This window comes from Engraulis encrasicolus, chromosome 22, assembly GCF_034702125.1.
Source record: "Engraulis encrasicolus isolate BLACKSEA-1 chromosome 22, IST_EnEncr_1.0, whole genome shotgun sequence".
Lineage (NCBI taxonomy): Eukaryota > Metazoa > Chordata > Actinopteri > Clupeiformes > Engraulidae > Engraulis > Engraulis encrasicolus.
The window spans coordinates 35831778-35851841 of NC_085878.1; the positions used below are offsets into that span (position 1 = coordinate 35831778).

At 42.1% G+C, this 20064-nt stretch overlaps 1 protein-coding gene across 1 annotated transcript in view; it reads left to right on the forward strand.

Annotated features, from left to right (window-relative positions):
• Window positions 1-697: 697 nt before the first annotated feature.
• The window catches only part of LOC134438659 (uncharacterized), a 22909-nt gene continuing 3542 nt past the window's right edge, over window positions 698-20064 (forward strand). Inside the window, exon 1 of the mRNA XM_063188272.1 lies at window positions 698-758. Coding sequence (XP_063044342.1) covers window positions 698-758 — 61 coding nt within the window. The remainder of the gene's footprint in view (window positions 759-20064) is intronic.

Here is a 20064-nt window from a genome sequence, read left to right on the forward strand (position 1 = left end):
ATCTGTGGCAGAAGTTTTAAGAACGATCACATCCTGAAAATCCACCAAGGCAAATCCAAGTGCAAGTTGCAGCAGCTCCAGAACTCAGCTCAGTCAATCTCTATAGCAAGTCAACAGTACTCTGTTCAGCATGCTCCTCTGAATAGCAATGGAAGGGAGGTGAACAGGGAGGCGGTGGATGTGAGCGAAGAAAGCACATTTCTGACTGGAGACAGCTGAGCAGAGAATAAATGCTGTGTAGTTAATTAAGGGGCATTTCAAATTTGTGTGCACTGAAATTACACCGAATTATGCAGGTGGTTGAAGAGGCGTGTCTATCTTTCCGCACTGAATTCCGACGAATGGCAGTTGAGCGGAGAATGGAATGCAGGTGGTAATTAGGGCATGTCAAATTTCATTTCAAATTTCGCCAAGCTTTCCTTTTTAACAAAACTTGCATTTCATTTGTTCACTATCTTATATTTGAATTAAGCATGTATGCATACATCTTCATTCTCGCTGGAGAACGGACTTCTCATGATCATGCGGCTCTCGCAGGAGAGCAGCTGTCCACGAGGTGGACTGATCATCAAAGTGCTTCCGGGGTCCACGTGGACCACTGCACTCGAGAAGCTGAGATAGTTGGATTACGCGGCGTATTGGGCAAGATCGCTGGCCGTGGTGCTGAAGTACTGCCATGACGTTTCTCTTCTTGAGCATGGGAGCACAGGGCGCCACTGAGAGCTCGGGCAGTATCAGCGTCCACAGATATGTGCAAGGTCTGAGCGGACACCACAAAAAAGCCTGATATCAAAAATGGAAAAGAGCAAGGTTAAAGAAGCACCCCAAAGACTCCGAAACCAAGGCCAGGACCAACCAAGCGAAACCGTGGCTCACTAGGAGATGGCAGGTGCAGGTGCAGGAAAAGCGAGTAGTAATGTAGTAGTCTAGCGAGTAATGTAGCGAGCCAGGATTTGGTAGGGCTGGACATGGGAAGCCATGTTGTACATAAAAATAGTAGGCCTATATCCTTTTCCCAGTTGGTCGGTTTTACTGAATTTGATGACGGCCACGTCATCATGGATAGATTCAGACTCAGACGCCGAGGTCGCAGATTAAAGGATGAACGAGCTGATTGAATTTGGCACTATGGGGCACCTAAGTCTCCACCCCTTCCGGGCGGCTTGTGGGGCTGGGAACGCAAAAACTTTTGACTGGGCTGTAATGGACTGATAAAAGCTATTTTCCGATCCACCTCGCATTTCCCCGTCGATCACACATATGCTGTGCCTCAGAATTAATAACAACCAATGGTGTGCTTGCTGATTTCGCTTGGCAAGCGATTTTTGAGTTGTGTGTGTGCAAAAATATGTAATTATTTGGACTACACAACAGACGTCGCATGTCCGACGTGCAGCCACTTAAGCCCCAGTGCAGCGGTAGGGTTGGTCGTGCCTCGGTTCACGTCAGATATGCGAGGCGCACGTGTAGTCTCTAACACAGTTTTGCACAAAAGCTAAAATAACGTTTCTTGCGTGTCGAAAATGAGTGGTCTTATGAAGCAAATCCAAACCTTTCAAATTCACTGTCATGTGAAATCCGGAGCACATGCCAAACGAGATGAGGATTTAGCTTGACTCGCTCCATTAACTCTCATTCAAAATTTTGAGAGCTCCAGCCCCACGGATCGGAAGTAGAAGGGCGTGACTTACGTAGGTGCCCCATTGGCAGTGAAATCGCTGCATCCAAGGAGCCCGAAATACGTCAGGACAAACATGGCAGCTACCAGGCGGTCCAGTTGGGGTGGCAGAAAGCCATGCCTCAGAACAGCCAAGCAGGAGGCAAGTAACCCATCAGTGATGGGGAGCCGCCGGTCTAGGGAAATTGGTTCTGCTGTATGCATTCCCTTTACAGGAGAGTGATGTGTGTGATGTTCACAGGGCGAACCAAAAACAACTTATAGAAGAAAATGGATGCCCTGGTTGTGGAGGACTGGCATTTCGGTATGTCATTGGTGTATGTAATGAAGATGGAAACGTCTTGAGCGGAAAAGAGGGAATGGAATGACGTGACTGAGGTGAAGTGTCTTGAAGCAGCACCCAGCGGTCCGGTATGTCTGTAGCGTTTGTAGTGCCACGGCGTCCAGTCATGTGCAGGGTGTGTTAACGGAAGATTGCATCTGAGAACGTCAGGTCCAGGTCAGCATCGGGCACCAATGTCCTGAATCATCGATACGACAAATACGCCTGTCTTTAAAGTAAACACTTTCCACAGCATAAAAAAGCCACGTTTGAATTTGCGCAACCAAACTTTGTTTCATGACAATGGTCATATAAACCTATGTGAACAAGAACAACTTATGACAATGGTCATATAGAGCTATGTGAACAGGAAAAACTTGGAAGACTTTGGATGCATATAACTACAGCCCGGAAACTTACCCTTGGCCATGCTGAACTAGCTACAAAATGCTAACAGGAGTGACAGCGTGTCTGGCTGACTGGGAGGTCGCAAAAAGCTCGGAGAGGTACGTATCATCTTGTCTCATTTCTTATTTCACATAACATATTCATTGTTAGAGTACGGTGGTCTGTTCCCACAAGGGGCGTTCCGAATTTCTTTGCACTGTAATTACACCAAATAATGGCTGAGCGGAGAATGAGATACAGGTGGTTGAAAAGGCGTGCCTCTTTACGCACTGAATTCCGACAAATGACAATCGAGCGGAGAATAGTATGCAGGTGCCAAGTGGTAAGTAGGGCATGTCAAATTACATTATACTTCTCCCGAACTTTCATTTTTAACAAAACGTGCATTTCTTTAAAAAAAAAATGTTTTATTGCGTTTTAAAGCGTTTTATTGCCTTTATGTGACAGGAGAGTGAAGGTAGTGACAGGAAGTGAGTGTGCAGAGAGAGATGGGGAAGGGTCTGCAAAACATCCGGGCCGGGAGTCAAACCCAGGTCGGCCGTATGGCAAACGAGTGCCCTACCATTTGCGCCACAGTAGGGCCAAAACGTGCATTTCTGTCGATATACTCTAGTAGTATCGTCATAATGCATTCCAGTGACTGGAATGTAGGGTGTACCTTACAGTGTGCAGTTAACATTTGTTTGAATGACAAATTGAAAGCAAATAATTATTTTATTCTTAAGATGAGGATGTATGTTCTTTCGATAACATTACTTGTATTTGTCCGAGTCAATTGCTGACTGACATTCTTCTCTTTCATGCATTCATTTTATGCTGCTATCATCTAAAACTATAAAAGTGAACCCCTTCCGCTATATATTGTGTTGATCATTATTCCACACTGGAAAAACACATAGACACATACTGTACACGCACGATGGTGATGACAAATGCAGTATGGACGTATTCTGTCTCTCTCTCTCTCTCTCTCTCTCTCTCTCTCTCTCTCTCTCTCTCTCTCTCTCTCTCTCTCTCTCTCTCTCTCTCTCTCTCTCTCTCTGCTCTGTGTGTGTGTTTGTGCGGATGGCTATATTTCGCCAGCTCATCATGTGTTTCCTTCAGTGTGGGCCCTCGTCCTCCCTCCTGTTTTGACCCTCCCAGCGGTCCCAACAGTCACACACCACAGACGGATATATCACCTTCCTCGTACCAGCACATGTGCATGCATGCATTCACACACGCGTCCGCGCACACACACACACACACGTGTGCGCACGAAAGCACGGTATGCATATACACAGCCATGTGTGCACGCACACACGCATGCACGCACGCACACACATACACACACACACACACACGAAAGTCAGCAAGGTCATCTGTTGTGTTAATACAGTACACGCAAGTAAAACAGCTTGAAGACATGACATACAGCACAAACCACACATGCTGATGACAACAAACATTCATCTGCAGTAGAATGTGTGTGTGTGTGTGTGTGTGTGTGTGTGTGTGTGTGTGTGTGTGTGTGTGTGTGTGTGTGTGTGTGTGTGTGTGTGTGTGTGTGTGTGTGTGTGTGTGTGTGTTTAGACTACCTGTGTTTCATTAGGTCAGGACTCTCCACTGCAGAGCCAGGAGTTAATCACCAGCGCTCATTAAACACACACACACACACACACACACACACACACACACACACGTAATCAGAAGTGGCTCCTGTTATAATTTAGTTCTTGTAATTGAAACAAGCTGGACCTCCTCTTTATATAAAACACACAATAGCATGTGATAAGTTAACCACTCACTTTGGCTACAGGGTTCATTAGCGCTCACACACACACACACACACACACACACACACACACACACACACACACACACACACACACACACACACACACACACACACACACACACACACACACACCATTTGTTTTTAAGTTTAAGGGTCGTTCTGTGTATTTTTCTTGGCCGATGTTCAGTCTTTGAATGTAAATTTTGTTTTTGTTTCTGTGCATGTGAAGAGGTGTTATTGAGCGTGTGTGTGTGTGTGTGTGTGTAGGTGCTTGTGTGTTTGTTTATTTGTTGCTGTGTATCTTGGAACGTCTACCCAGTGTTGTGTCTCTGAAACATATTTGCTTGTTTTTGAGCGTACTATAGTACGTATATATCAAGTTTTCTTGGCACTTGGCAGGCACTGATTGGTGCTTCGTGTGAGAGCTTAACATAAACGTCTGTTTTTTTCCTTCTCAGGGTTCAGACAGGGTTGAAATGAAATCCCACTGTAATCTACGCCTGACATATTTTGTCTACATGTGTTTGTGTGTGTCTGTATGCATGCAATAAACCTCATAGAACTGAACCTGGGAATTAAAGAATCACATGTAAAATTGAAAACTGATGTATGTTAACCTTTCACCTTTTATTGCTTAGTTTGTTTTGTGGCTGTGTTGACATGGTTGACTTTCATCTAACATTTCATTATATAATCCACCATCGTGCGTGCCTACATATCATTAGGGCTAAAAATGATATATGTGCATAGTTCTGCTTTAACGTACACTGCACATAAATCATTTCCTGCCATGGTCTCGGTTGAAGTTTTCTGGCGTAGTCTTGTAATATACAGTTACTGTTGTCTTGTGTGCGTGTGTGCTAATACTGTATGTGTCATAATACCATGATTGGTGTTTGTGTGTGTGTGTGTGTGTGTGTGTGTGTGTGTGTGTGTGTGTGTGTGTGTGTGTGTGTGTGTGCGTGTGCGTGTCCAAAATGCATTGTTGCACATGCTATAGTGTGTTGTTTTGTGTTTTATCTTTACATAGCCTATAGTTTTAGATTCTCGTGCATTTTGTCTTGCATTAAATATGTGCACAGTGTGATGTTACTGTATAGGAAATGTGAAACAAATGACCCAACACTGGAGATTACATGACTTATTTCCACCTTATGCCGGTGTGTTCAAATCTGGGAACAGCATTGTCTTTGAATTTGATGATGGCAAAGTACATTAAGTGTAGAAACTTTTCAGTGGTTCTCAGAATTATGAGGTGTAAAATGCAAATAAAACAAATTAAAATATCTTTAAAAGAGGTAGCATGTACTGGTTGATCAATGCCCTGTTATACAACTACTTCTGCGTTCGTAGATGATGAGAGGCCACACTTGTCTATAATAAAAGGATCAGGCAGGTTTAGATGCATGGTTGGCTAGCCTATAGTGAGGCCATCAACCCTTGGAATCTTCTGATTCGACCATAAATACATCAATTACTCGCCTTGGAGTCAGAGAAGAATAAATCCTCATCAGTGATCTCCTCCCAGTGGCGGGGCCGTAGTCAAAAACGTCTTACCGTCTTATATTCTTCTTTCTCTTGCAGTCTTTCGCATAATTTCTTGCGCTTTCTTTCTTTAGGTCTGTCTTTTCCAGAGGTTCCCAAACTTTACCATGACAAGGCCCCCCATATGCCAGTGGATTTCAGCCAAGGACCCCCTGACATGGGTTGTGCCACACTGTTTGTTTCCGTGCACCCCCTTTCACATCCATAATCTATGTCTGTATGCCAGCTCCCCAATTGGATATGTAAAATAATGATAATAGTAGTAATGTTCAGATATTAAATAGAGTATTATAATGCTATTCGTAACCAATTGGAATGTTGTTTAGCTTATTTTTGTTATTTGAAGTACATTAATTATTCAGGTTTTTTGTTTTGCTTTGTTTTGCTATAGGTTACTTTTTCTCAACTTGCCGTGGAGCCCCTAGCACACTTCCACGGCCCCCAAGGGTTCCCTGGTCCCCAGTTTGAAAACTGGTCTATAGGAGAATGTTTTTTTACACATTTGTGCTCAACGCTGCACATGCGCCTCAAACTTGGGTGGCAAGAAAAGAGATGCAAGAAAATAATTCATTAATTAAGTCAATTAATGGGCGAAATACCTGGCATGAAACCTCACATCTTGGCAACACAAACACCAATTTTTACATCTAAACACTTCGCCATAAAATATCACATGATGTGTTATACATTAATATTATTGGTTATGGGGGTTGTGGCCAGAATATATTTTGCTAATTGAAGATTTGGCTTGTTATGAAATGTCATTGAACGTCTCTTCACCATGTTCATATGATGAGACATTGCATGAACTGAAACAAACAGCTGTTTAATTTCCGAAGCTGTCTAGTTTGTCACATATAAATAAACAGTGAAATCGTTTCTCATGTCATTAAATTAGACTACTGTACACAACGGTCACCAGCTGCAAGACCTAGTCCTAAACCTCCTTCATTGCCATTGGCGTGATCCTCCGGCTCTCAGAGGAGACCGAATTTCCACGCGGTGGACCGATCATCAAAGTGCTTCACTGAGTCCACGCAGACCACTGCATGCGAGAAGCTGAGATAGATTACGCAACATATTGGGCAAGATCGCTGGCCGTGGCACACACACACACACACACACACACACACACACACACACACACACACACACACACACACAGACCAAAACTTGCAGCAAGACAAACCCATTATCAATCAACTCCACAACATGCATACTTTTCTGTTTTCGATGTCAAGTCACACTGATTTATGCAAAGTTTGGCTATGTACTGTACACCATGATGGTTAGAGGTGAAATTTCCTGCGTCATCACATTCTGTTTTTGTGCGAACATCTTTAGACATCGTGTCTTTTTTCCCTCTGTCAGAAACAGGAATACCAGCACGCTCAGCGTGTGACGAGGTGACAAGGGGAATGAATGTTGCTGTGTGTCAATTTCTCTCTCTCTCTCTCTCTCTGCTACATTTTGGACTGCTGTTGAAACATGTTGGACCAATTTTTTTGCAGAGAAAGGCACTTGGACATTGCAATATTTCGTGCTGTCATTTTGCACATTTATTCCTCAACACCTCTAGGCTGTGTGTGTGTGCGTGTCCGTGGTTTGGCCCTGTTGCACTCAAGTACTTGTGCTGTCTCCCTTCCCCTTTTTTTGCTGTCCTCTGTTTCCTACATCCTTGTTGGATATCACGGGCGGCATCAGCTGAGTTTGCCTGGAATGCACGATGCTGTTTCAGCATCGTTCCTAAATTAAAAAAGGTCAGAGACAATACTGATTGATTTATGTGTCTAAAGTTATTACCGTCTCAACAGCCTGCTGTTTCTTTGTTTGCCACATGTGACAAAAACTAGAACAAATAGACAAAAACTAGAAAAGTGCTCAGATAGCACACCTCCGCCAAGGCAGGTCAGAATTAGATTATAGGCAAAAATAATCAAAATTTCAAAAAGACACCTTCATGGGTGTTTAGTCAACAATAGTTTAGCAAACAATAATAATAGTGTAGCCATAGGCTATACTTATTTATTATTATTTTTTAATATTTGTTTAGGGGCTTTTATGCCTTTATTTGATAGGACAGTCTGAGATGGTGACAGGAAGCGAGTGGGACAGAGAGACGGGGTGGGATCGGGAAATGACCCCGGCCAGACTCGAACCGGGGTCCCCGTGGCCCCATGCCGTGGGCATGCAAGCCCAAATGTGGGGGGCTTAGCACGCTGCGCCACAGCTCCCCCCGTAGGCTATACTTTTGAATGAATAACATGGTTCTTCTGAACTTCATCATCCCGTGAAAAGATGCATTTTAGTTCAGTTCAGTTATATCAAGAATCCTGAGACAATTATGCCGTGTTCAGACCTAGAGCGAACGAAGCGACGGAAGTCATTATTTCTCTATGGAGGACACGCGACCAGAGCTACCAAAGTGAATTCGTCAGGAGCGAAGTGAACTGAGCGACCAAAGCGAATTTTAACAATTAAAAGTCATCTTATCTTATGGTAATGAGCTATGATGCAGTTTGGCGAAAAACAATTGCAACGTTCATATCTCCAAATGTCCCAGGCTGTCAAGCCAGAGCCGTTATGTGATTAATACCTGAATCAAACATGTCAGTGCTGCTTCTGGAGCAAATTCAAGGCGAAACTTCTTCTGCTACCCACGCTACCAGGCAGTGTAGTTCGCTCTTGGTCTGGACACGGCATTAGGCCAGATTCAAAATTATGATGAACCCATGTACTGTAGTCCACTCACACTCCATTTGGAGTGTCTTTTTAAATTCATATTACAATATTGAACTCTAACTCTCACATAACCTCCTTGGTGGAGGTAAAAAAATAAAAAAAAAGAATTTCATGGGCAATGATAATGTGTCCACTATTGAATTGCATTTTAAATACCATAAATATTAAATATGAAATACCACTAAAATGACAAGGTTTATCAAAGAACCCTCAGTTGCCATAACCCTTAACCCCTTAGCGCAGCACTATGGCTCTCTGTAATGCCATGGCAATGTTGTTATGATGTAGTTAAGCATTTTCAGCAAGTGAATAGGGTCGCCGGCGACCCCTACTGCAGTAAGAGGCTACAGAAACAGTACACCCTTTTTTGATTTTCACATATTTGCAGTATTTCCAAGCATTATTCATTAATGTGCATTCCATTTCTTCTCAGTTTGTTTCAGTATGTAGATTTATTGATATCAGAATTATTAGCATAGCTTAGCATAATCACTGGAAGTAACTGGGGTCATTAGCATCAGGCCACAAGTGATCACATGGGGTTAAATGGCTATCCTGCACTCTGGGGAATCTTACATTGATTTTAAAGTAGTTTATAAGTACATTTGATAATGTTTTGTTTGGTCCATAGGCTTGCATACTGTTATAGGCAATGCAAACACATAGACAAAAATCCTATGTATTGTCATATTTTGCTGGGACCTAACTACATATGAGCAAGTTCTCGAAATGAAGTGGACTGTTCCTTTAAAGTAGTCTGATGAAAAAATAGGCAATTGGAACAAACACAAGAATTCCTACAAGTTGAGTGTTTAGAATCTCCCCAGTCCAGATGACAAGTGACCAAGAGACAGACCAATATCCAACCTACCATTTATAAGCAAATTATTAGAAATAGTTGTATTTAAACAACTTATCCAATACCCAGCAGGAAATTATATCGTAGAAAAATTCCAATCAAGGTTTAGAGATAATCATAGCACTGAAAACGTTCTCTAACCAAAATAATTAGTGACCTCAGGCTCAGCACTGCGGCAAACAAAGCATCTGCACTCATCCTCCTCAACCTCAGTGGCGCCTTGAGTGGCATGTCCTGTATGAAATTGTGCTCTACAAATACAGTTATTATTATTATTACCATTCTTCATCTGTTTTGCTAATCAATGCCTTGCAGAATAATGTGGCTCTTTGTTCTTTTTCGCTGCACAACAATACAAAACAGTGGTCAACTCCATTCCTGCCGAGGGCACAGCTGCTCCAGACCATTTTCCAGATATGTCAGTGCTAATGTTTTGCTTGTTGCTACGATGTTGTGTGCTTACGAAATGCCACATGCTGCATGTGCGTCACGTTAGGTCGAAAAGTGGCATCTTCAGTGTAAACTGCTTAGGGAGAGTTTCTGCCAAGCACACAAAGGTGACCTGTTGACAATACAAAAGGGATATGGGACAAATGGCTTTGTCACATGTCAGGTTTTGTTTAAATCAAACAGACATAGGCTTAACTTGATGGTGACCTAAACATCAACAGCAGTATATGTATTATACTTCTGTCAGAACCATTTTAGTCAAGAAAGATCCGAGAAGAGTCGGAATGAGATTTCTTTATTGTTGGCCCTGCCGTGGCCAACCGGTAGGGCACTCACTTGCCATGCGGCTGACCCGGGTTCGGTTCCTGGCCTGGGTCCTTTGCCGACCCCTCCCCGTCTCTCTCCCAATTTGTCCACCTCTCACACTGTCGTATCAAAAATAAAGTCAAAAGAGATCAAACAAAAATCTTTTAAAAATTGTTTTTAAAAAGACATTTCTTTATTGTAAACCATGAATTACATTTGGCGGTATGGCTCTGTTCAGAGGAGCCCCCCTATTTCCATGAGCACCATGAAAAAGCAGTCAGGGTGCAGCAGCAATTATGGAATTCTCACCCCGGCAGTACAGAAAGAGGTAAATATTCCCCCCATGAACAAAGCAGGCAACATGACAAGAGAACATGCTGAGTTATGTACAAGACGGCGGAGCAGGGGAGGACGTGGGTAGCAAAAACCAAGCAGCATGCAGTTGAGGGGGACAGGGTAGAATTTAAAGGGTGCGCCAAAGGTGTGTGGCCAATCGCTAGGGAAGAAAGATGATCAGCTGAGGGGATACACCTGGATCAATTATGGGATGGGCAGGGTAAGCTTCTTGACTACAACGGCCTGGCCAGAAGTAACGTTAACACTTGATTTGAGAAAATAAACTAACAAAAATCCAAAGCAGTGAAGGTCTAGCAAATGTCTGTTGGTACAATGATATTGATGGGGTTTCAGGTACAGAAAACCTGAATGGTATTTATTTTCTGAAGTAGGCAGCCTGATCTCACAGAATTCTGTGAAATGGACACAGACCCTTAGAACACAAAATCTGTGGTAGTTTCACAAATTTTTGTTAAGGACACAGAAGTGTTTTCCGTGATGGACTCATGGAAGTGCTTCCTATGTGTTACCATAGCCTTTTCTGGAATAGCATTGCCCTGGAATAGGCTATCTTTTCTGGTCGATACCAAATTCGAAGAATGCTATAGCAATTTAAGTTGTCCCCCGACCAAAACAAATCTAACCCTAACCTATCAGTGAAGAAATGTTTTTGAGGAAAAAATCTTTGAAATTATAACAACCTTGAGCTGTCAAAATATAGAGAGATTACTTCTGTGGGCCCATCACGGAAATCAGGAAATCACTTCCGTCAGAGACATAGAATAAAGTAGAGACGATTCAAGCCCATACTTTACCAGGATCCATGCGAAGTAGGAGATCAGTGGAGGTTGAGAATAAATTTCCTTTGCACTGTGGATGGTGGTAGTGCACATCTTATGCAATCCACCACCAAAGAGAGGAAGAAGGAGGGGACAACGCCCCCTTAGGAGACTGAACTTGAGCACACTCCATTGCACTGGGTAGGCGGGGTTTGATTTATCTTACTCTACTAGAAGATGCTTGATGCCGCGACCCCATCACGGAACTTTGGCAAAATCTGTGAAACTGCCACAGATTTTTTTTGTCACAATGGTCATTTTATGGAATGTTGTGCAATCATGTTGAAATAGGCCTACTCTTTGTGCATTGCTTTAAAAAAAATATATAGCCTAGATCCTATGTCCTGTACCTTTGTCCATCTCTGAAAGACATGAAAACCCACAAAATTCTGGACATGAAAAAAAGAGTTCCCAAATTGTGGAAATAGGGGAAAATAGGGGGAAATGAAAAAAGATAGGCCTATACAAAAATGGAAAAACCTTGTGCACCACAACCAACAACCACGTCCAATAAGAAAAAATGCTGGAGTAGGATAGTGGTTTTCCATATCAATCCATCTCTCTTATTCCATCTATCTGTCTGCCTGCTCTTCCGCTCTCTCTCTCTCTCTCTCTCTCTCTCTCTCTCTCTCTCTCTCTCTCTCTCTCTCTCTCTCTCTCTCTCTATTCATCTGCTACTTCTGAATGAATGGAGTGATTGCCCATTTAACATTTAACAGTCGCAAGCGTGCAGTAGTGCACATTTGTGTGTGTGTGTGTGTGTGTGTGTGTGTGCGCGTGTGTGTACGTGTGTGTATGCATGTATGGGTGTGTGTGTATACAAATGACACTCACAGCATCAAGCAGGCCCCAAACACCAGATTCCACTCCCAGCCCTGCCAACGTGCAAGTATGTATGTGTCTGAATGGGAGTGCAATCAGTGTCCTAATGCTATAATTATTGCTCATTGTCTTTCTATTCTTTCTTTCTTTCTCTCTCTCTCTTTCTCCCCCACTCACTGTCTCTGACTCTCTCTCTCTCTTTCTCTCTCTTAAGAGCTATTCAGCCGACTGTGTAACTGGAACCAGATGCTTGTTTTGTGAGTTCAGAGTTTATTCAAGGACACGTTTTGTTTTCACGAGAGGGAGAAAATGAAGGCCACAGCAAACGGATCCCCAAGACCACAGACATCATTTATTCAAGGACACGTTCTCATTTGATGGGGGCCTAGACGACATGCCCTACACACCACAGGCAGCACTGATCAGAAGCATCACACACTAAACACACACACACACACACACACACACACACACACACACACACATACACACACACACACACAAACAGACACACACACATACACACACACACACACACACACACCACCACCACCACCACCACCCCCACCACCACCGCACAAACAACAGGCGTCAACAAATGGTTCCAACTGCTATGCCAGGGGACCTATGACCTGAGGTGTCTGGGTTCCCAGGTAAGATAACGCACCTCTGACGGGAACAAAACTAAATGTCCAGGCTAGCAAGTCAGTAGCCAGGCAGTGCCCTCCTAGTGACGTAACACGTCAAGAGCAATGCAAGTACTTTCTGAGTTCCTCCCACTTTGTCCTCCCACTTTGTAAACAAATAACCATAAGCAAACCAAGGGAGGCGGGTCAACCATGCCGTTTGGGCAATATTAATTGTTATGCTCTTGGTCAGACCAAGTCTCGAAGAGATTTGAACGTTGATGATAATCAGGCTAGCAAGTCAGCGTCCTTGAACAGAGTGCACCGTACCAATTTACCTGCCTGGCCTTGCCAGACGTGCCAGTTTAAAAAAAAACAAAAAAAAAACACCTTTACATTATATTTGGGCTGGGTGTTTTGGGATGGCTTTAGTCTTACTCCACTATTTTTTCAATGTCATAACCAAATTAAGGTTGGGTAAAATTGGGTAAAATAAGGCAGGCATTTCAATTGTGTTCAGCCTTCCCTCCCGTTAGTGCTTCTCAATTTGACCATTCAAGACCCTCTGGCACATTTTTGTGAAGAAAAGCCTTGGTTTTCTCATGGAACACACTATTGTAGAAAATACTAAAATCAATTGCCATGCAATGTTCACTTCCTCATCACATAGGCAAACTCTTTCCATACGTGTCTGCAATCAGCAATAACACTCCATAAGGACACACCCATACATGGGATATTGAGGAACCAATGAATGGATGCAGTGTGTTCACATAATGTTCGTTTCAAAGAGCAGTACAAGAAATCACTTTCATGTGGTTACCCCATTTTCCAGTCAGTTAACTTTTTTCATTGTCAGAAAAATATGTAAAAAAGACTTGTTGCCACACATCTGTGTGCCCTGGGTCTAAACAAACAACATTTCAGTATTTTACAACACAAATAAACCCACTGAACAAAAGAAGGCAAACTGCGGTTCACACTGACCATTGTGTTTTACCGGCAACACTACAATAATGGTGCATGAATTATTGTGGAACAATTTTGTTAGTAATGGGTAATGCAGTGTTTCCCAAACTGGGGGTCGGGACACCTAAGGGGGTCGCAGAGGTACTACAGAGGGGTCACAGAGAGCAGGGACTTTTTGCGTGAATCCTTGAATATATGCCTTAATAACATTTCCATACATTGTTAGTAACTTTATTGACATGTATGCATTTTCCTTTGATTTACATTACAATTTAGAAAAAAAATGTCTTTGCATTTGGGAAATAAGAGATTGGGGTCGCGAAAATGGTCTTCGGTTCAAAGCGGGGGTAATAGTAGAAAAAGTTTGGGAACCACTCAGTTTATATATGTATGGTTAACTTAGACATACGTAATGCGTAGGAAGTGATGGTCATCAATAATGACTCACTATTAAGTAAAGTAGGAGTCATAAAGAACTCACTAATGAATAACTATGGTACAGCATATGTCGATTAGTAGTGTTAATTCATAGTGTTAATTGATCAGGAATTACCACTGTTTAAAGTCTTACAATTTCGATGCAGATATACATGATTCAGACCTTAGTTAACAACATTAATTTGAGCATTAATTAACAGTGAATGGATAAACACCTAAATCTGGTGTCCAATGTCACCACGCTTTGTATGCATAAATATTATTTTACATTTTACGAAAAATGTAACACTTAAATATAGGTATTTTCTCTCTATTGATTTATTTAACATTTAATATAGGTTGTGAATTTTCAGTTATATTCAGAAGCAAGAAACTCATTATGGCCAAATAAATCTTTTAGGTCAGTAAAATTTCAGACATTTTTAAAACATTATAGCCTATATTTTACAACAGCCTAAAAAAGTCTGGAGGGTGCAGATAGCCAACGAGGCTCTATTAACATTTTCCACCATTATCTGACTCTATTCTTAACTATAATGGTGTCCCATCACCCCTTTTACTGTCCAAAAAAATGTTGAAATTGTTGACTGTTTTAAGTATTTGGGCACATACATTGACACAAAATTGAGCTTCTCAGACAATGTTGATGCCACAGACCTAGATTAACCTAGACTGGCAATGGGCCTTGAAATTTTCGGTTTTCTCAGCAGTCAGACCAAAGCAGACCGCCATCTTGGTGAAGGGTCCGTGTACTTTTTCGTTCATTCATTATTCTATTTCGGAATGAAACATGAAATTCAAAAAATGGTGCAATTTCTTGTTTTGATTAAGACAATACAAGCAGAAATGGCTGTTTTGTTTTCTGCATGTGTTGGCTCATAACATAATAGCATTATAAAAAATGACAATATTTTTGATCGTTTTTCAATTTGTGATATTTGGCTATTCGTTTATTGAATTTCATTTGACTGACCCCTCCCCCTCTGTTTACCCGGAAGGAAAGTTTGCCGTCTGAAACGCATCAGAAAAGGTCTAGCTACCAAACGAGACACAGAACAGTAGCTGGAGCCAGAGACACAACAGAAAAATAATATAATGATGAAAAACATTTTTGCGATGTACAGGCTAGTAGGCCTATGCGCAGCACGCGTGATGGTAAGGCCTGTATTGGAGCGTGCGTCCGCCTTATAAAATAGAGATGAAGTTCCCTTTATGTTATGGACTCAACTTTATAGCCTAAATAAAGGCTAAAGTCTCTGGAATCAATAACCTATTATACCCTTTCACATAGTAATATGCATAAGGGAGCAAACGGTCCAAAGCAGTGTTCTCACGCAAACTGTTGCGTATTCTGGCAAGTGTAATGAGCTGAAGCGCGCACTCTCCATACCGGGTTTTACGCATGTTGAATACACATTTCGCTTTGGTGTATTTGGAACATTAGTGATATTGTTGGAAAGCAATATGTCCGGGTAGATACACCTAAAGGCTTGAGATGAACTGTGAAACTGATGCTGATCGTAAGAACTGTCAATGTTCTCGATGACAGTTGGTCTACCCCTTCCCATCGAAGATATCTGTCCCGGTCGCACAGCTGCACTTCTGTTGGATTAGGACACTATAATAGGCTATATGGCCAAATACAATCAAGTGTTAAGACCAGGCCTAAGCACATGAAATGTTGTTTCGAAAGTTAAATTGGTTGATAGGTTTAAGTAAAAAAAATAGACGGTAAATCATTCTTCTACCCAACTCTAGGACGCCCTACTCAATGGTGGTGACGCGTATGCACATGCTTGTGGCGCTTGCTTGATATGGATAGCCCACGCAACCATCTCACAAATTCCTCGCACAGTCATCACAGATCGACCACATCGTTGAAGTGTAGCAACGTTCTGTATATTGCATCAACAATGCCTGCAAAGTCCGTTTGCCTCCAAAGAAACCATGCAATGAAGGCTAAACCAGCCTTCCAGGATTTACTCTCAGGTCACCCGAATTCTGAATAAACAAAAGACGCAATTCAGAAGGACATTTTTCTTTATTGCTTTTCTCTCTTTTCTAAGATTCAACATTTCATTTTCAGTACATACAAAATAGCAAAATATGGCGCTTCGTTCCATTTCATAAGTGATATTCAAGCGTAAATCATCATAAACGAGTCCTTATTCCTTTCGCGTGTGATATCCAAAATAGAATAATGAATGAACGAAAATATACACGGACCGTGAAGACTCCCGTAACCGTAAACTTTTACGTAATGACGTCATCAGTCCATAAGCAAAGTTCTTCCTGTATGTGAAATGAACTTCTAAAAGTGTCAAAAATAATGTGATGCTTCGTTTGCCGTATGTGTTGTTTATCTATAATAATATATAACACAACATCATATTGGCCTAATACAACACAATACAACACAGCATAATGTTGTACAATGCCATTACACGCGAAGACGAGTCTGAATATCTTTCTGTCTGGGCTTGTGATGTTGCTAGGTTACCATCAGCGTCTTCTGGGAAGCTTGCACAGTCTGCTTTGCTGAACGTACGGGTTATATACACCTATGTACATAGTTGTCAATAACTCTGAGTAAATTATACCAAATAAGTTGCATACACACAAGCATGACCGATTCAGTATCACAAAATATCATCAAACCGTAACCTGCATTGCTGCAACGAATAGAGTCTCGGCAGGGTTGCCAGATGAGATGATGATCGTGTGCCCTTTTCTACCCGAAGACCGCCTTCCTAAACGGCCCGATTTGGCGGGAAACCGTCTGATCTGGCAAGACCGCTCAACTTCTGGGTCTTTTCTAAAACATTTGGTGGTAGTGAGGGTGATTCCATTCCTGGAGTGACAATATAGATGTTACGATTTGTCAAAATCTTACAGAAAATTATTGAAACACACTTCGATAACGTTGTAGTTTGAAATCGTATGCATTCCTATGGCTCACAGCTCTGATAGTCTTCACTAGGAGGAGCTATGTCTGTGGGAGGAGCCGATGGGGCGCGAAAATCACAAAGATGTCTGCGCCCAGTCAATCCGAAATTCTGCTAGTGCCTTGAACCGCCCATTGCCAGTCTAGGTTAATCTAGGTCTGTGGTTGATGCCATAAGTGAGAAAGCTAACCAAAAGTTGTTTTTAATAAGAATATTGAGAGGCTTTGGAGTTACCAGCAACATTTTGGAGAGGACCTATGTTAGCTTAATAGACAGTGTCATCACCTGTAATATCTCTGTTTGGTATGACCACCTCACCCTATCTAATAAGAACAGGCTGTCCAGAGTGGTGAAAAATCTACATCTACAAACATTCATTCATACCCAATGCAATATCCATGGTTAACAAGAAATGGAAAAGCTAGGCTGGTAACAAAAATAAGGGACTGGAACTGGTACCTGACTTGTACTGTATATGATGTGTATGCTGGGAGGGTGGCTAGAGGGAGGGGATGTATGCAATGCTGGTAACACTTATGTTAATAGCAAGGATTGGACGTACACTTCTCAATGATGGTGGGGTGATGAGATGTAATTTGTTCATATACCACTTACTAGTTTAATCGTAAAAACCCTACAATAAATGCAGAACATTATGAAGAGTAATAGTTTTGAAGCAAAACCATTCCTTTGTAATAATTAAGTTAATGTCTGAGAATATTAGCTCCAAGAAGTGCAGTGCATGATGGGTACGCAATCTACAGACAACAATATTACGGTATTATTTATTCATTAGTTATGCCTTACTTTTGTATTAAGTAAGTGTTAATTTTGGTCCTTAGTTAAGTATGACCTAATAGCTACTTAACTATTACTGTACCCTTACTTATCTATTAGTTAAATCATTTTTATGCTATGAACTTGTACCACAAGGTAATAGTTATCTAATAGTTAAGTACCTGCTTACTAATGTTTAACATATGCATTAATAACAATTAATATGTGTCTAATGTGGCGTTAAGTAATGATTATTAACCCTTACTAAAGTATTAGGTTATAGCTACTTAATTATGGCCCCTTATTTGGAAGTGTTACTGCAATGCTTTATGTGTGTATTTATGTTTTGATAGTGTGAGTTTTCACATTCATGTTTTTACTCTGACCTCAACATGGAAGTTCGATATTGCACTGTGCGTACCTTGCGCTCAGGTGAGCTACTGTGTCCAGTAAAATATGCATGGCACGAAAAGTGCATGGACAGCTGTACTGCATATCCTCTAACTACCATGTTTCAACCCTTAAAGGGGTATGCCACTATTTTGGGGCTTAAAGATGGCCTCTCAACGTCATTTCATTAATATTGCCGTGTTCCCCATTGTTATTGAATGTGTTACGCGTTGGTCCTGTTTTAAAAAACATTCTGGTTGCTTTGTTTCAAGACGTTTTTGCAAGCTGGCAAGGTGGCTTGTGGAGAAACGAGAGGGTGTTCCGTGTTTCTCGTGGAAATGCGTCTCTGATTGGCTCACTCCTCCTGCTCTCGTGGAAACGCGTCTCTGATTGGTTCAGTCCTCCAGTTCTTGGAGAGAATGTAATGGGAAACAGAGTCGCCACTTCCCCGGGTGGTACTGCACTATAGGGGCACCAACGGAGGCGTGCAGGCTCCATTCAGGGCTGTGCTCTTTTGACAGCGACCCCTAGGCGAGCTGCAGGCACGGAGCAACCAGAGTGAGCTGGCTGTATGTATGAGGCTTTGTGCTGTGTGTGTACCTGAGAGTAGCAACCAGCTGATAGCTAAGCTAAGCTAGGTTTTGGGCCACCAGACGTTGCTTGTTTTGAAAACAAGCAGAAAAAAATTACTCGACATGTTTTTAGATAAATGGGTCGATATAAACCTTTGTGGGCAACGCCTTCTTTCGACGTGACGCAACACAGAAAGGCTTTCGTGATTCGCTCGTTTCTCTGCATTATTTATGTCAATTGGGAAACACCGGGAAACACAGCCAGGAGAGTTGACGCACCGCTATGAGAGCCTTGCAAGTGAGTTTAACTTGGTGTGACCGTCCGATCTTCGAAAGGAGTGAGTAAAACTGTGTTTTATCGGAAGTTGGCCTTTAATACAGTTAAAATCGTTGGCTGGGGTTTGTAAAGGTGGTAAAGTGTCTTGTTTTTCATGTTAAGCGTTGTCTTGCTTTAAGACAAGTTAAAAGAGGGAATATGTCGCTAAGCTAGTGAAAGTCAATGGATCCGTGTAGCACGCTTAACATGAAAAATAAGACACTTTACCACCTTTACAAACCCCAGCCAACGATTTTAACTGTATTAAGCCCCAAAATAGTGGCATACCCCTTTAACAACTCAGGGGTACGTTTATCGAAAACATAGTTGTTAGCCAGTTAGCAACTTGGGTAGTTGCCAATGGGAAATTGCATTGCAAACAACAAAGTAGCTAATGTAGTTAACAACTATGCTTTCGAGAAATGCACCCCAGTTTTGTCACATGGCCTTACAAAGTTAGGTACACGGTCTTACGTCAAGGTCAATGGTGTATGGCATTCTGATAGCAGGAGACGCACCATTAGCGATCTGAATGACCCTTGCAAGCCGGTGTTTCCTTAGTGCTAACTTGCTATGTAAGGAAAGGTCATTACATGTCAGTGTACGTCTTGTTGACTTAAGAGGACATGCATGGCAGCTAATTAAATATGTGTGTATGTACTGCAAGTGTGTGTGTGTGTGTGTGTGTGTGTGTGTGTGTGTGTGTGTGTGTGTGTGTGTGTGTGTGTGTGTGCATTGTGTATGCATATGTGTGTGTGTGTGTGTGTGTGTGTGTGTGTGTGTGTGTGTGTGTGTGTGTGTGTGTGTGTGTGTTTGCACTTGTGTGTGCGTGCATATCCGTGCGCGTGCGAGCGTGTGTGTGTGTGTGTGCGTGCGTGCATATCTGTGTCTACACGCTTGCGATGGCTGCAGAGGGAGGCCAGCGTATGGTGTTTATTGGGACAGGG